Source organism: Lagenorhynchus albirostris, chromosome 14, assembly GCF_949774975.1.
Source record: "Lagenorhynchus albirostris chromosome 14, mLagAlb1.1, whole genome shotgun sequence".
Lineage (NCBI taxonomy): Eukaryota > Metazoa > Chordata > Mammalia > Artiodactyla > Delphinidae > Lagenorhynchus > Lagenorhynchus albirostris.
In genome coordinates this window covers 82376814-82389721 of record NC_083108.1, presented here as the reverse complement: position 1 = coordinate 82389721, position 12908 = coordinate 82376814, and the positions used below count along the sequence as shown (strand labels likewise).

Here is a 12908-nt window from a genome sequence, read left to right as displayed (position 1 = left end):
CACCTGGTGTCTAACTCCAGTCAGAGGAGAAGAGGGGAAACGGGGCAGGCGTCGGCCTTTCACCTGCAGTTTGAGGCGATGGGCTTCAGTGGGGATGATCTTCACGACCGGCAGGTTGACGGCCAGCACCTTGGATTTGCTCTTGATAAGACATCCTTTTTCTACATCCCAGTCAGCGCCTTCTAGATAGAGTCCTGAGACAAAGCATCCTAGAGGCACCAGGAAGAGAGCCGCACTTAGGCTGAGGCAAGTGTCATTCTGCCCAGCATTCGGCAGCTCTAGCAGATGCGCATATGGACAAACAAAAGGGTAACTAACTGATTCTCCTTCCCCATACACAGCCCCCCGCCTTTTCCCAAAAGGGGTGGCCACCATTTCTACCCCGCCCACTTTCCCTTTGTAGAGCCCAGATGGGACACCCTGGAGACCCCGTGACCCTCCATATGGCCACAGCGCCATGGAAGAGGGGTGGCCGCCTCTCCCCAGCAGTGTGGCACGAAGGCCCCCAGACTTAACTGGCCTCGGGCCCCAGCGTCAGCTGGCGCCAGGGCCACCCCAACACTGCCGGTCCCTCGGAGACCTCGCTAGCCTTCTACAAAGAGGACTGAGCGCTCCACATGTTCACCATAAACCCCCTCTCCCTAAGCTAGCTGAAGAGGGCTTTTGTGCTTGCAGCGAGATGTCCTCTAAGACACGACCCCCCGGGAAACCACAGTTTCCAGCCGCAGTTCACACAGCCAGTAACCAGTGTCTAAGGGACTTGACGTTATAGCACAATTGAACGGTTCCCACCTGGCCCATCCTGCTCTCTGGCTACCATGCCCCCGGGCCCTCATGGGTTCCAGGGAAGCCACCTGGCGATCCAGTTCTTTCTAACCTAGTAGCCCATTTCCCACAGACAAGCTGGGCGAGTGTGGCTCAGCTCTCCCCTGACATCAGCCCACGTCTCAATGGACAAACTGGAAAAGAAACACCTGGACTCACCCTCAGAGACGTCAAGCCCCACGTGGACAGCACACAAACATGGCCAGTATTTGCAGCAGTCTGACTTTCCGGGCCCACACTGTGCTCAGCCCTTCTGAGGGTAGCTTGGGGAGGGAGACCCTACATGAGAGGCCGTGAAGCCGCAGGGAGCTGGCCGTACCTTGTCCCGCCCGCTCATTCACTTCGTCTGCATCTTGGAACTTGGTCACTTGCGTGAACAGGGTGGAGCGGTCCAGCGGCCAGCCGTTCCTCCGGCAGGTGGCCTGCACCAGGGCCGTGAGGTAGGATTCTGGGATGTGCAGCCCCGAGAGCCACATCACACTGGGCTCACTCTCGGTGACCTGGGGAGAGAAGGCAGCTGGTGAGAGCCTGGGGCGCCATCCAATGCCAGGGGCAAAGCTGACAAAAGATGTAGTTCACGTTAGGGGCAGGAAGATGGTGTTGGGACAACTGGCAGCCCACTGGGAAAAACAAGCGGGATCACCAAACTCCAGGTGCAGCCAAGATTTAAATATAGAAAATACACCACATGCAGACTCAGCGCTTCCACTGCAGGGGGCGCGGGTTCGATCCCTGGTCGGGGAACTAGGATCCCGCATGCCGCGCAGCGCGGCCAAAAAAATAAAAACTAAACTAAACTAAATAAATAAACCACAAAAGTACAAATCTCCAGTGAATGTTTTCAGAATCTTGGAGTGGGGAATACAAAACCCAGAAGCCATAAAAGACAAGACTGATCTCTTTGACTACATTAAAATGTAAAACTTTCCTATGGAAAAAATACCACAGAATCAAAAAGCTTAAGGCAAGCTGGGGAAATATCTGTAACACCAGCAGACAAAAGACTTAATTCCCTTGATGTACAAAGAGCTCTTAAAAACCAATTTTAGAAGGTGGAGAACTTGTGGGGCTTCCCTGGTGGCGCAGTGGTTAAGAATCTGCCTGCCAATGCAGGGGACACGGGTTTGATCCCACGGGAAGATCCCACATGCCGCGGAGCAACTAAGCCACAACTACTGAAGCCCACGCGCCTAGAGCCCAGGCTCTGCGACAAGAGAAGCCACCGGAGAAGCCTGAGCACCGCAACGAAGAGTAGCCCCCGCTCACCGCAACTAGACTAAGCCCGCGCGCAGCAACGAAGACCCAACGCAGCCAAAAATAAATAATTTTTTTAAAAAAGGTGGAGAACTTGATAAAAATGAAATCAAGATACAAAGACAGTTCACAGAAAAACACAAAATGTCTATAAACGTGTCAAATACACTCAGCCTCACCATAATTAAAGAAATACACAACCAACATAGTTGATGTTACTTTTTGCCTACGAAGGAGAGAAAGATCCAAAGTATTAAGAACACACCATGTTGCAGAGAGGTGAGGAAATAATCGTTCTCGTACGCTGTGGTTTCAAGTTCTCTAGAAAACCATCTGACAAGAGCTGTCAGAATTTAAAATGCACACACTCGGATCCAACTCTTCCATTGTACCCATGGAATATACTCATATGAGTCTCCAAAGGCATGTGCACCAGAATGTTGTTCGTACTAGCAAAACAAAAAATCCAAAAAGAGAACAAAAAACCAATGGTAACCACCTAAATATCCATCAGGGGAAAGGATACAGGATATCTGTGAGACGGAGTAGCCTAGAAGGAATGACGTCTAGATGTACTTAGATGGAACAATTGCCAAGACAGACTCTTGGATGGATAAATCAAGTTGGGCATAGTATGCTTCAAAGTCTTTCTTTTTAAAATATATTTATTTAATTTATTTATTTTTGGCTGGATTGGGTCTTCGTTGCTGTGCATGAGCTTTCTCTATCTGCGGCGAGCAGGGGCTACTCTTCCTTGCGGTGGCTTCTCTTTGTTGGGGAGCACGGGCTCTAGGCGTGCAGGCTTCGGTTGTTGCGGCACGCGGGCTCAGTAGTTGTGGCTCGAGGGCTCTAGAGAGCAGACTCAGTAGTTGTGGCGCACGGACTTAGCTGCTCCGCGGCATGTGGGATCTTCCCCGACCAGGGCTTGAACCCGTGTCCCCCGCATTGGCAGGCAGATCCTTAACCACTGCGCCACCAGGGAAGCCCCCAAGGAAGGGAGGAAGGAAGGGAGGGGGGAAGGGAGAAAAGGAAAAAAAAAACAGATACGCTTGCAGAGTCCGAGACCATTTCCAGAGCACCCAGTCAGCTCCTGACAGAGGTACCACTGGGGAGGGGAGAAGGAGTCGGGAAGTGGTTTGAGGGGGTCCAGGCCAAGCCTTGAACCAGCAAGCAGACCGCTGCCTCTCACTCACCCACGTCGTGTACTGGCTGAACCTCCGCAGGAAGTAGGGCATCCAGTTTCCGAGGGACTTTAAGGTGTCAGGGGCAAGCTTTCTCCAGATATTAGGGATTTGCCCAAGAAAGAGGGACCTGGCTACATCATCTAATTCACTGCTCATCCCAACTTCTCCAGCCAAGGCCTGTTTATAGAATCAAGAGCAGTCAGGCAAGACTAGCGGAAAACCCAGCACTCCACCGAGGCAGGAATTTACACTCGAGGAACAGGCTTACCCTCTGAAGTTCAGCCAGGGACGCGGACATCCGTATGACAAGCTTGTTGAAGCGCTGCAGCTCCTGCAGGAGCACCACTGAGGTAGGGGAGGCGACCATCCCCAGCTGCTTCCTGACCAGGTCCAAGTCAAAGACTTTGGGCATCTTGTTTGCTATGTCCTTGGCCACATGGCCAGTGTAATCATCTCGGCTGATGGCGGTGCTGCATTCCCCTGAAATCAGGACACTTTTCAGAGAGAGCAAGGCATCTGAGCACAGGACTGGGGTGCCTTCTGGCTCTCAGAAGGGCACCAACTGTACGGAAGCTATCAGAACCCGAAGCAGCACTTTGCGCCAATGCCCTTTGTCCCCAGTCCGATGGGCACAGTCCTCTGCAGGGGACTTTACCCGTCTGAGGCTGCAGCTCCAGCAGGTGAGACCACATGTCTCGAGCTGCCTGAGTGTAATATCCAGTCTCAGCGTTGAGGTGCAGCCCAAACACTTCAGGCGTGTTGGCCAGAGGGAGGGCCTCAATGGCTTCTGTAATGGGAGAGAACAGCGGTTACACTGCCATGCCACCTCCGATTCCCGAGGGCCCACAGCCTCGACGTCCCCACACACGTTAGCCTACGTTCCACCTCCGAGAGGGTGACGTGCTTTTAAAATAAGAATTCTACACCGCCATGCCCAATACAGGCCTGTGTGCATCTTTTTTTTTTTTTTTTTTTTTTTTTTGCCATGCCTCGCGGCTTGCGGGATCTCAATTCCCCAACCAGAGATCAAACCCAGGCCCACAGCAGTGAAAGTGCAGAGCCCTAACCACTGGGCCACCAGGGAACTTCCTCTACGTGTATCTTTTATGAAAATGGCTCAGTGACTTTCCCAGGGGCCACTCTGCCCTTCCAGGGAGACTCTGATATATTTACCATCATTCCAGGACAGGAAGTCTGAACTAACTCCATCAGCTCTGAGGCTAGGAAGAGCCCACTGGGCCCCGCTAAAAGGCATAAGAAAACACCCCCGAGCCGTCAAAGAGTCCCACCAGGGAAGGGGTCAGAAGCCCTTAGAATAAAACGTCTGCATACTTCCTTAGAATAAAACGTCTGCATACTTCCTGATGGCTGAGAAATCTCACCAACAAATTTTTCCTTGACATCCCCCGTGGGGATTTTGTAGTCCACTTCCTTGTTCCGGAAAAAGTGGAATGGCTGGAAAGTATCGAAAAGGAAGTCCCCCAGGTATTCATCCATGTAGATGGTCAGGATGCGCCGGTCAAAGCTGTCGATGGCCCGTCCTCCGTACATGACCTGACATGACAGGGAGTGAGAGCCGGCCGGGACCCAGAACCTACGGGGTGGGCCCTGAGGCTCCGGGCCCAGCGGACAGTCCAGGGTCAAGCCCGGATGCGCCCTTAGAGAGACTCCTGCCGCCCGGCCACTGTACAGCTCAAACCGTGCTGACTTGCACAGGCTTCGGGCCACTCTATACAAGAGGGCTCGTGTGCAGACTCATAGAGCCCAAGGTGATAGCAGTCCTCATGAACTGCTGGGAGCCAGTGTGCAGCTGGCCAACTCCCCAAAACACAGCGAACGAGCAAACAAAACCACCCAAGGAGCCAGCAGCCGCTTTTGTCTTTGGAACAGCGATGTCTCTGTTTGAGCCACACACAGGCCTCCGGGGAAGCTTTCCCACGAGCGCTGTATAAGGCCGTGGCCTCCAGAGTGGACCTCCAGGCCCGCCGAACAGAAGCAGGGCTCCCATGACGTGCCTGAGGCATCCTCAGCGAGGAACAGGAGTCCCCAGGGCGATGAGTCCAAACGCCCAGGTGACGGTCGCTCACTTAGGACAAAGAATAACAGGGTGACGAACCGGGGCGCGGGGGGGGTGGTGTTTCACAGAGACCCAGGGGCCTTCAGCTGATGGGCAGCAGCAAGAGGGGAGTCCCAGAAGACTCGGGGGCCATGGACCAGGGGCACCAGGTCACAGCCCAGCCCGCCCCAGGGGGCCTGCAGCAGGTACCCAGGATGCTCCTACCTCCCCGATTAGGTACTTGAGGCTGCCCCACGGGATCCGAGGGTCGTGCTGCCGGAAAGCTTTTGTTAAGTATGTGTTCAGAATTTCCATGCAGACCTGCAAAGAGGAGGAACGGGCCTGGGTAACCGAAAACCCATAAAGTCATTCGCGTTCTGACTGTTTTCTGAAAACGTGGGCAGGAACAACGAAGGAAGGAGTGTCCCCCGGGAGAGGCAGTAGCCGCCTCTTCACCTGGAAGTCAGACTCGTTGAAGTCGTAGTACACGTTCCACCCGATCTTCCCGAACTTTCTCCTCTCCTGCACCACAGCATGGAAGAACGCCAACACGTAGACCAGGGACTTGAAAGCAGGGTGTGGACACTGGTCCAGCTTCTCAGGAGAGATCTTGAAGTACGTGGCTCTCATGTTGAGTTTCAGCCCGTTGGGTGGCTCGGTGACAACCTGTTGGAGGCAAAGACTGATGGTGGCGGAAACCCCAGGCCCCCGAGCAGGGCTCTGAAGGGTGTGCAGACTGCAGTCGTCTTGGCTTTTCCCTCCGTCCTTGCAAAGCTATCTTCCCTATTCCCAAGGGCCCACGTGAATGAGTTAAAAACTAGACGTTGTTCCAGCTCTGCCCTGACGCATCGAATGACCCCAGGAAGGCTCTTTTAACCACCTCTGATCATGGGATCCTCAAGGGTAAAACAGAAGTAGCTAAGCTTTTCCCTCTCCCTGTCCTGGAGGAAGAGAGAGATGATGAAACCATTCCCCAAAATGTTCCCAGAGACTAAATTAAACAGGGCAGGTAAACTCCTTCAAACTTACACACACAAGCACTCACTCCAGTTCTGCGGGCTGTGGGAGGGCCGATCATTAGAGTTAAAAAGGATAAATGTGAAGTCCATGAAAACTAACCCAGAAATTGTTTTGAGGACATGCAGAAGTGATAAAGACGGGCCTGGGAGTCAACACTGTCACCCGATAATTGTCACCCTATCCGGACAGTGCTTACCTCTGAAGGGAGAGGGAGAAATGGAACTGGGAAAGGCGGGGGTGTCCAACTCTATCCTAAACACACACATGCACACAGCAAAACGGGAGTGAGGTAAGGAACCGAGCCGTGGGCACGTCTGTCTGTCCTGCTGCCAGACCTTCAAGGACTTCTGCAGGATCCCGATGGGGAAGCCCTCGGTGGGGTCCGTGGTGAGCCACAGGCGGAAGTCGGGGTGGGGCTTGGTGATCCTCTCCAGGGACTTCTCCAGATCCTTCAGCCACTTGACCAGGAGATGGCAGTTCTGCAGCATCAGCCACTGCCCTCGAGCCACCGCCATCTCCAGCAGCTGTAGGGCCACCTGCTCCGACAGAGACAGAAAGGAAGCGTCGGCGTCCCACTGCCACACCACCCTGTGCTCTCCCAGAGACCCGCTGCAAGCACCAGGAAACTACTGGCCACTGCAACAGAAGCCACAGAGGAGCCAGCGGTCCAGGAGCTACAGAGGGAGCCTTTGAAGAAGCAACCCTTTAGACTTCCCGCGGGGCCACCGGGGTCCGCTGGGCTGCACTCATTGGCCTCCCTCAGCCCCCAGAGCTCCAACCTCGGACTCAGTGGCACCTGCCCCCTGACCAGTTGGCCTTGCCACTGGGGCAGTGACAGCCCTGATCCGAAACGCGGCTCTTGCAAGAGCTGAGGGAGATAAAGACTGGACGTGAAAGGGCTTTGGAAACAGCAGAACACACCGACGGTACCAGGCTGGGCAATCACAGCAGGTTAGCTCCAGAACTATACTACTGTTCACACTGTCATCGCTGTGACATGTGATTACTGCTCCGTAGACCGGAAATGCATGGCACTCGTGTGTGTGTGTGTGTGTGGGGGGGGGGGGGGGCGGTACTCTTGGCTTAAAGCCAAACATTCGTTAATTCATTCCTAACAGGGGCCGGTGACCTCACCCATGTTTAGGGCTTGTTCCCTCCAACAACAATTTACCTTTTCTTGACCTTGACCCATGGCAAGGAATTTGAGGCGGTTCCCTCCAAAACCGCTGTGCTCGGCTAATTTCATAAGGTCACTGGCAGGGTCAGAGCCAGGACTCAGGATAAACACAATGGGCGAGTTGGGTGTGCTCTGCTCAAAGATGGCTTCAAAGCTGATCACTGGAGGCTGCACGTACCTGGGGAAAGAAACACGACTGGAAAACGCTCCCGGGAGGACAGCGCCAGGCAGGGGCCGGCCAGTCCGACCAGCACTCTTCCTCCCAGTGTCCAGAACCTTCTGACTGTCCCTCTGGTATGGCTCTTTGCTCAGCCTTCCTTGTTTTGGAATCCAGGTGTTACGCACATCTCGTTCACTGGATGGTAATAAGCTCCTGGGTGATGGGGACCTCTCCGCACAGCCCAGTACATCCGGGTTGGGTGGTTCAGGAGACCTGTACTGAGCTGCATGCCTCCTGACAAGCCGGCCTTCCAGGTGCACGTGCCCTGGGCACCGAACCCAGAGGTCCCACACCGGCGGCTCCACAGGCGTGTCCTGAACGGCCTGCATCTCGAGATTTTTTAAAAAGTTAGTTGCCAGCACATAATGATTGGGAGATTTCACGTAGAAATCCAAATTTCTAGTTTCTGTTGAAGAGTCAGAGATCTGGGTCCCCGCCACCACCTGGCATCAGTCAGCAGGAGTTCAGGGGCTGCTGGCCAGGGCCTGACCTCTCCAGTGGGCCCGAGTCCTCATCCAGCCACGCCCAGTCCTCTCCATCACCCGCCGGCCGTGGAGGCAGATTTGAGTTTGTCACCCTAAGTTACCCATCCGGCCTCGCCCCCGATTCCAGAGCTACCAATACGGGAGCCATGAGGCACGTGTGGCTACCGAGCAGTTGAAGTGTGGCGAGTGCAAACTGAGATGAGCTGTACGTGTGAATTCACACAGGATTTTAAAGCCTTGGCATCAAAAAATATGCCAAATATCTCAATCCATTACATGCTGAGATAGTATTTTAATATTTGAGTTAAATATAATTAACTATTAATACATATTATTTATATGATATGATGTATTAATATATATAATATAACTTATGATGATTGTTATTAAAATTAATTTTGACTGTTTCCTTTTTTATAAATTTACTTTTTTCATTGACGTATAGTTGATTTACAATGTTGTGTTAGTTTCAGGTGTACAGCAAAGTGATTCAGTTATAATATAAATATATATTCTTTTTCAGATTCTTTTCCCATCTAGGTTATTACAAAATATTGAGTAGAGTTCCCTGTGCTATACAGTAGGTCCTTGTTGTTTATCTATTTTATATATAGTGGTGTGTATATTTTACTCCCAAATTCCTAATATATCCCTCCCCCTCCCCTTTCCCCTTTGGTAACCATAAATTGGTTTTCTATGTCTGTGAGTCTGTTTCTGTTTTGTAAATAAGTTCATTTGTATCATTTAATAATTAAATACAGTTACTTATTATTAGTAAATATTATATATATATAATATATTGTTATATATTAATATATTATATTTTATATGCTTATGATAACTGTTATTAAAATTAATTTCACCTGCTTCTTTTTGAATGTGGCTACCAGAAGACTTGAAATGACATACGTCACTCACACTGTATTTTTCTTAAACAGCGCTGCTCTAGAGTGGCTACCGAATCATGCTCAAAGGCAGTCCCCTCTGGCCACCCACTGCCATCCGTGAGTCCAGGAAGGGGTGACATTAGATATTCTACCCCACAGAAAGGGCCAAGCAAACACAAACAGCTCACTTACTTCTCTCCCACTGTTACAGTCACGTAGTCAGTCACGGCCCGATATACCCGATCCACACGGAAACAGCGCAAAATAAGCAACTTCTGGAAAGGGGTGATGTTGTCATCATAACCCAGGGGGAATGGAAACTGCTCAAGTGAATCCAGGTCATACCACTGGGAAAAGCAAAGAACATTCATGCTGGCGTCAACTGAGAAATGATATAGGCCCCCCTTTTTATGTGAAGGTCCCAAGAGCCCCTGTAAAGGGATGAAATCGACAGGCCACGTCTAGTCAGATCTGTCATTTTCTACCCCCCAAACTCTGAACTTTAGGAAGGGATGGACTGAGCCTTATGGACTGTTGAATTCCCACTGCCCATCAGGGACGTGGTCCAGCCACAGATGCTCAAAGTTTCTTGAATGGATGGATGAATGGATGAATGGATGGACAGATAGAGGCAGATGGACAGATGGATGGATGGACAAATGGATGGATGGACAGATGGAGAGATAGATAGATAGTTCTCCCACAAAACTAGCTGAACTAGATAAAGGAGAATTCCATCCAGGGAGTTAGAGGGCATTGGCTACACTCTGCACGAGCCACTCAGAGGCAGATCTTCAAACTCATAGGGAGTTAGGCTACAGATTGAGTGTGGAGATGACTGACATGCGGGGAAGGGAAGGAGGAGAAAGAGGACACTTGCTCACCTCCTGCCAGACAGTCAGATGTTTCTCCACATCATCAGGAAGAGTCCCAAAGTTGTCTGGAAACATCTCTGATAAAAGAATGATATCTTCCCATCCCTGGTCGGACAACCAAGCACAGGGTTTTCTCCGTTTGCTTTTCTCCAGGGAAATGTTTCCTAATCACAACAGGATAAGAGAAGTAAACAGCCGACACCAACACACGGGGAAGAGTAAGCAACTCCATTCCTGGGCTTCCCTCACTTTGGGGGAAAATCTACTTCTCAAAAGGGGGCTGGAAAGAGAAGAGGGTTAGGCTTCCCCTGTCACCATCCGTAACTCCAGCCAGGAAGCTCGGCGTGGCTTCCAGCCTCGGGGCAGCCTTAAGGCAGAGGCTGTCTGCTCTGAGTTAACTCGAACTATCTCTGAGGCTGGAACTGTCAACTGAGGTATTTACTAAAGCGGTGCTATTGGAAGCCAAGTTTTAAGGAAGGCAAATTTCTGCTGTTGTTTTGGTGAACAAACTCATACACATGTGCAACATGTGTCCCTGCAACTTCCCCAGGGAGTCGGGAAGCATGAAACGAGGCAAATTCGTTACCTTTTAAGAAGAAATCTAATTCTTCCTGGGGGACTCTCCCCTCTGCTTGTTCTATCTTGATAGTCATATTGAAAGAAAAAAGTAACTTGTGCCTCTCAAACAACCCTGAAGAGAAACAACAGATGGGTCTGGATAAAACAAATGCATTTAAACCCAGGGTTTCTCATGCACACCACGCTTAAATTTCAGAGAAATGAACTGAAGCACCTCAACTGCACAGTCAGTTGCATTTAGCCATCTTTGCATTTGGTGTACGTGAACACCTGCAAAAACTATGAGCTCAACTGACACGTCAAGCCCACAAGTGCAACGGGCAGTGACCCTCACTCGTACGCATCTGAAATGGTCACATCTCCGGGCGGCACTTACCACGCCCTCATGGGAAGAGGAGGGGGGGTGCCCCCCCCCAGCAGATGAAGGACCGTATGATGGAGGTTCAGAGCCACCTCCTGAATGAAGTGCTGGTCATTTGCCAGACTCAAAGCAAAAGTTCTTACAGTGGAGAAGAGGTATTAACAAACTTTCTATAAAGGGCCAGAGAGTAAATCGACTCGGCTTTGCAGACTAGACAGTCTCTGTCATAACTACTCAACTCTGCCATTGTACTGTGAAAGCCGCCATGGACGATCTGTATAGAAACGGGTGTGGCTGTGTGCCAATATAACTTTATTTACAAAAGCAGGCGGTGGGACAGATTTGGCCAATCTCTATTGCAGAGTAAGCCCATTCCATCAACACACTCTATGGATAGGAAGACGCAAAACATTAGAGTTCTTTTTTTTTTCTAACGGAAAAAAAAAAACCACGTAAGTCAAAATGTGTGATGTGAATTCTATCTTATACGTGTTAGAAGGGTTGGTTACTTAAGTGAGCCCTATAGGATAGCCCTCAACCTGTTTCCTGCCCTACACAATTTTGAGCTGTGTCCCCCTCAAAATCTATAAGTTGACACCTTAATACCCAGTACCTCAGAGCTGGAGACAGGGCCTCTAAGAGGTGATTAGGTTACTCAGCATAAACAAGAACGAAATCATGCCACTTGCAGCAACATGGATGGACCTAGAGATTGTCATACTGAGTGAAGTAAGTCAGACAGAGAAAGACAAGTATCATATGATATCGCTTATATGTGGAATCTAAAAAAAAATGGTACAAATGAACCTATTTACAAAACAGAAATAGAGTCACAGATGTAGAAAATAAACTCACTGTTACCAAGGGGGAAAGGGCAGGAGGAGGGATAAATTGGGAGATTGGGACTGACATATACACACGACTGTATATAAAATAGATAACTGATAAGAGCCTGCTGTATAGCACAGGGATCTCTGCTCAATACTCTGTAATGAATCTAAAAAAGAGTGGAGGTATGTATATGTATAACTGATTCACTTTGCTGTACACCTGAAACTAACACAACATTGTAAATCAATTATACGCCAATACAAATTAATTTAAAAAAATAAAATGAGGCTGTTAGGGAGGGCCCCCATGCAATCCCAACTGGTGTCCTTATAAGAAGAGGAAATTTGGACACACGGACAGAAGCGCACAGAGTGCATCGGTCCTAAATCGGTGCGAACAGGTGCTCACCTGTGCAGCCATAGTTATAGATGTTGAAGGTCAGCGTGTCCATGATGTTCCTTAGTCGCTTCAGAAGAATGGAGTCAGGCAGCGACTTCTTGAGTGACAAGCGGAAGACCTCCAGGAAGGAGATCAGGGAGTGCTGGTACATGGAGCTCACCAGGGCCATCTCCGACAGCGCAAAGAACAGGATGGCTCCCCTCCGGGCGGCCGGCCGGTAGCCATCCCGCAGCCTGTCGATGTCCAGGGCTGTCTTCTCCGCCAGCTTGAGCTTCTCTGATACCTGAAGAAGAGGCGCACGTTGCCACTTACAGCCGAAACCAGGAAGACATACGAAACAGGCGAGAAAGTAAGAAGGCGGAGGGCGGGGGGGAGGGCGGCAGCCAAGAAAGCCATGCAGCGCTCACAGGAAGGGCCCCCAGCCTCTCGCGAGATGTGGTATATATTTGTGGCTCGATCCCCCGCTGCCCCCGTGCCCCCTTCTTCTAGTAACAGTCCCTGAGTTTGATCTAGAGACCTACAGTTTCCTCCTTTCATTCATATGTGGGGCTCAAGCCCGAGGCCAGGAGGGGAGTGGGTGAGTGAGGTCCAGAGAATCCACACTTGGCATCCCCAGCCCATGGGAGTGGTCTGGGGTGAGCACGTGACTTCAGTGACAGGAAAAGATTCTCATTCTTCTCTTTTGGACTCGAACCTCAGTGGACATGAAGCCAGACCCGGCTTGTGACCATGAGCGGAGCTTGGCTCCACAGGGA

At 50.8% G+C, this 12908-nt stretch overlaps 1 protein-coding gene across 1 annotated transcript in view; it reads right to left on the bottom strand.

Annotated features, from left to right (window-relative positions):
- DNAH10 (dynein axonemal heavy chain 10) overlaps positions 1–12908 on the bottom strand; it is a 147208-nt gene that overhangs the window by 840 nt on the left and 133460 nt on the right. The window contains exons 65-78 of the mRNA XM_060121495.1: positions 12163–12436; positions 10570–10674; positions 9993–10147; positions 9301–9455; positions 7511–7694; positions 6675–6875; positions 5776–5985; positions 5545–5640; positions 4646–4817; positions 3919–4050; positions 3532–3743; positions 3273–3440; positions 1145–1325; positions 64–209 (exon numbers count right to left, since the gene is read on the bottom strand). Coding sequence (XP_059977478.1) covers positions 64–209; positions 1145–1325; positions 3273–3440; positions 3532–3743; positions 3919–4050; positions 4646–4817; positions 5545–5640; positions 5776–5985; positions 6675–6875; positions 7511–7694; positions 9301–9455; positions 9993–10147; positions 10570–10674; positions 12163–12436 — 2391 coding nt within the window. The remainder of the gene's footprint in view (positions 1–63; positions 210–1144; positions 1326–3272; positions 3441–3531; positions 3744–3918; positions 4051–4645; positions 4818–5544; positions 5641–5775; positions 5986–6674; positions 6876–7510; positions 7695–9300; positions 9456–9992; positions 10148–10569; positions 10675–12162; positions 12437–12908) is intronic.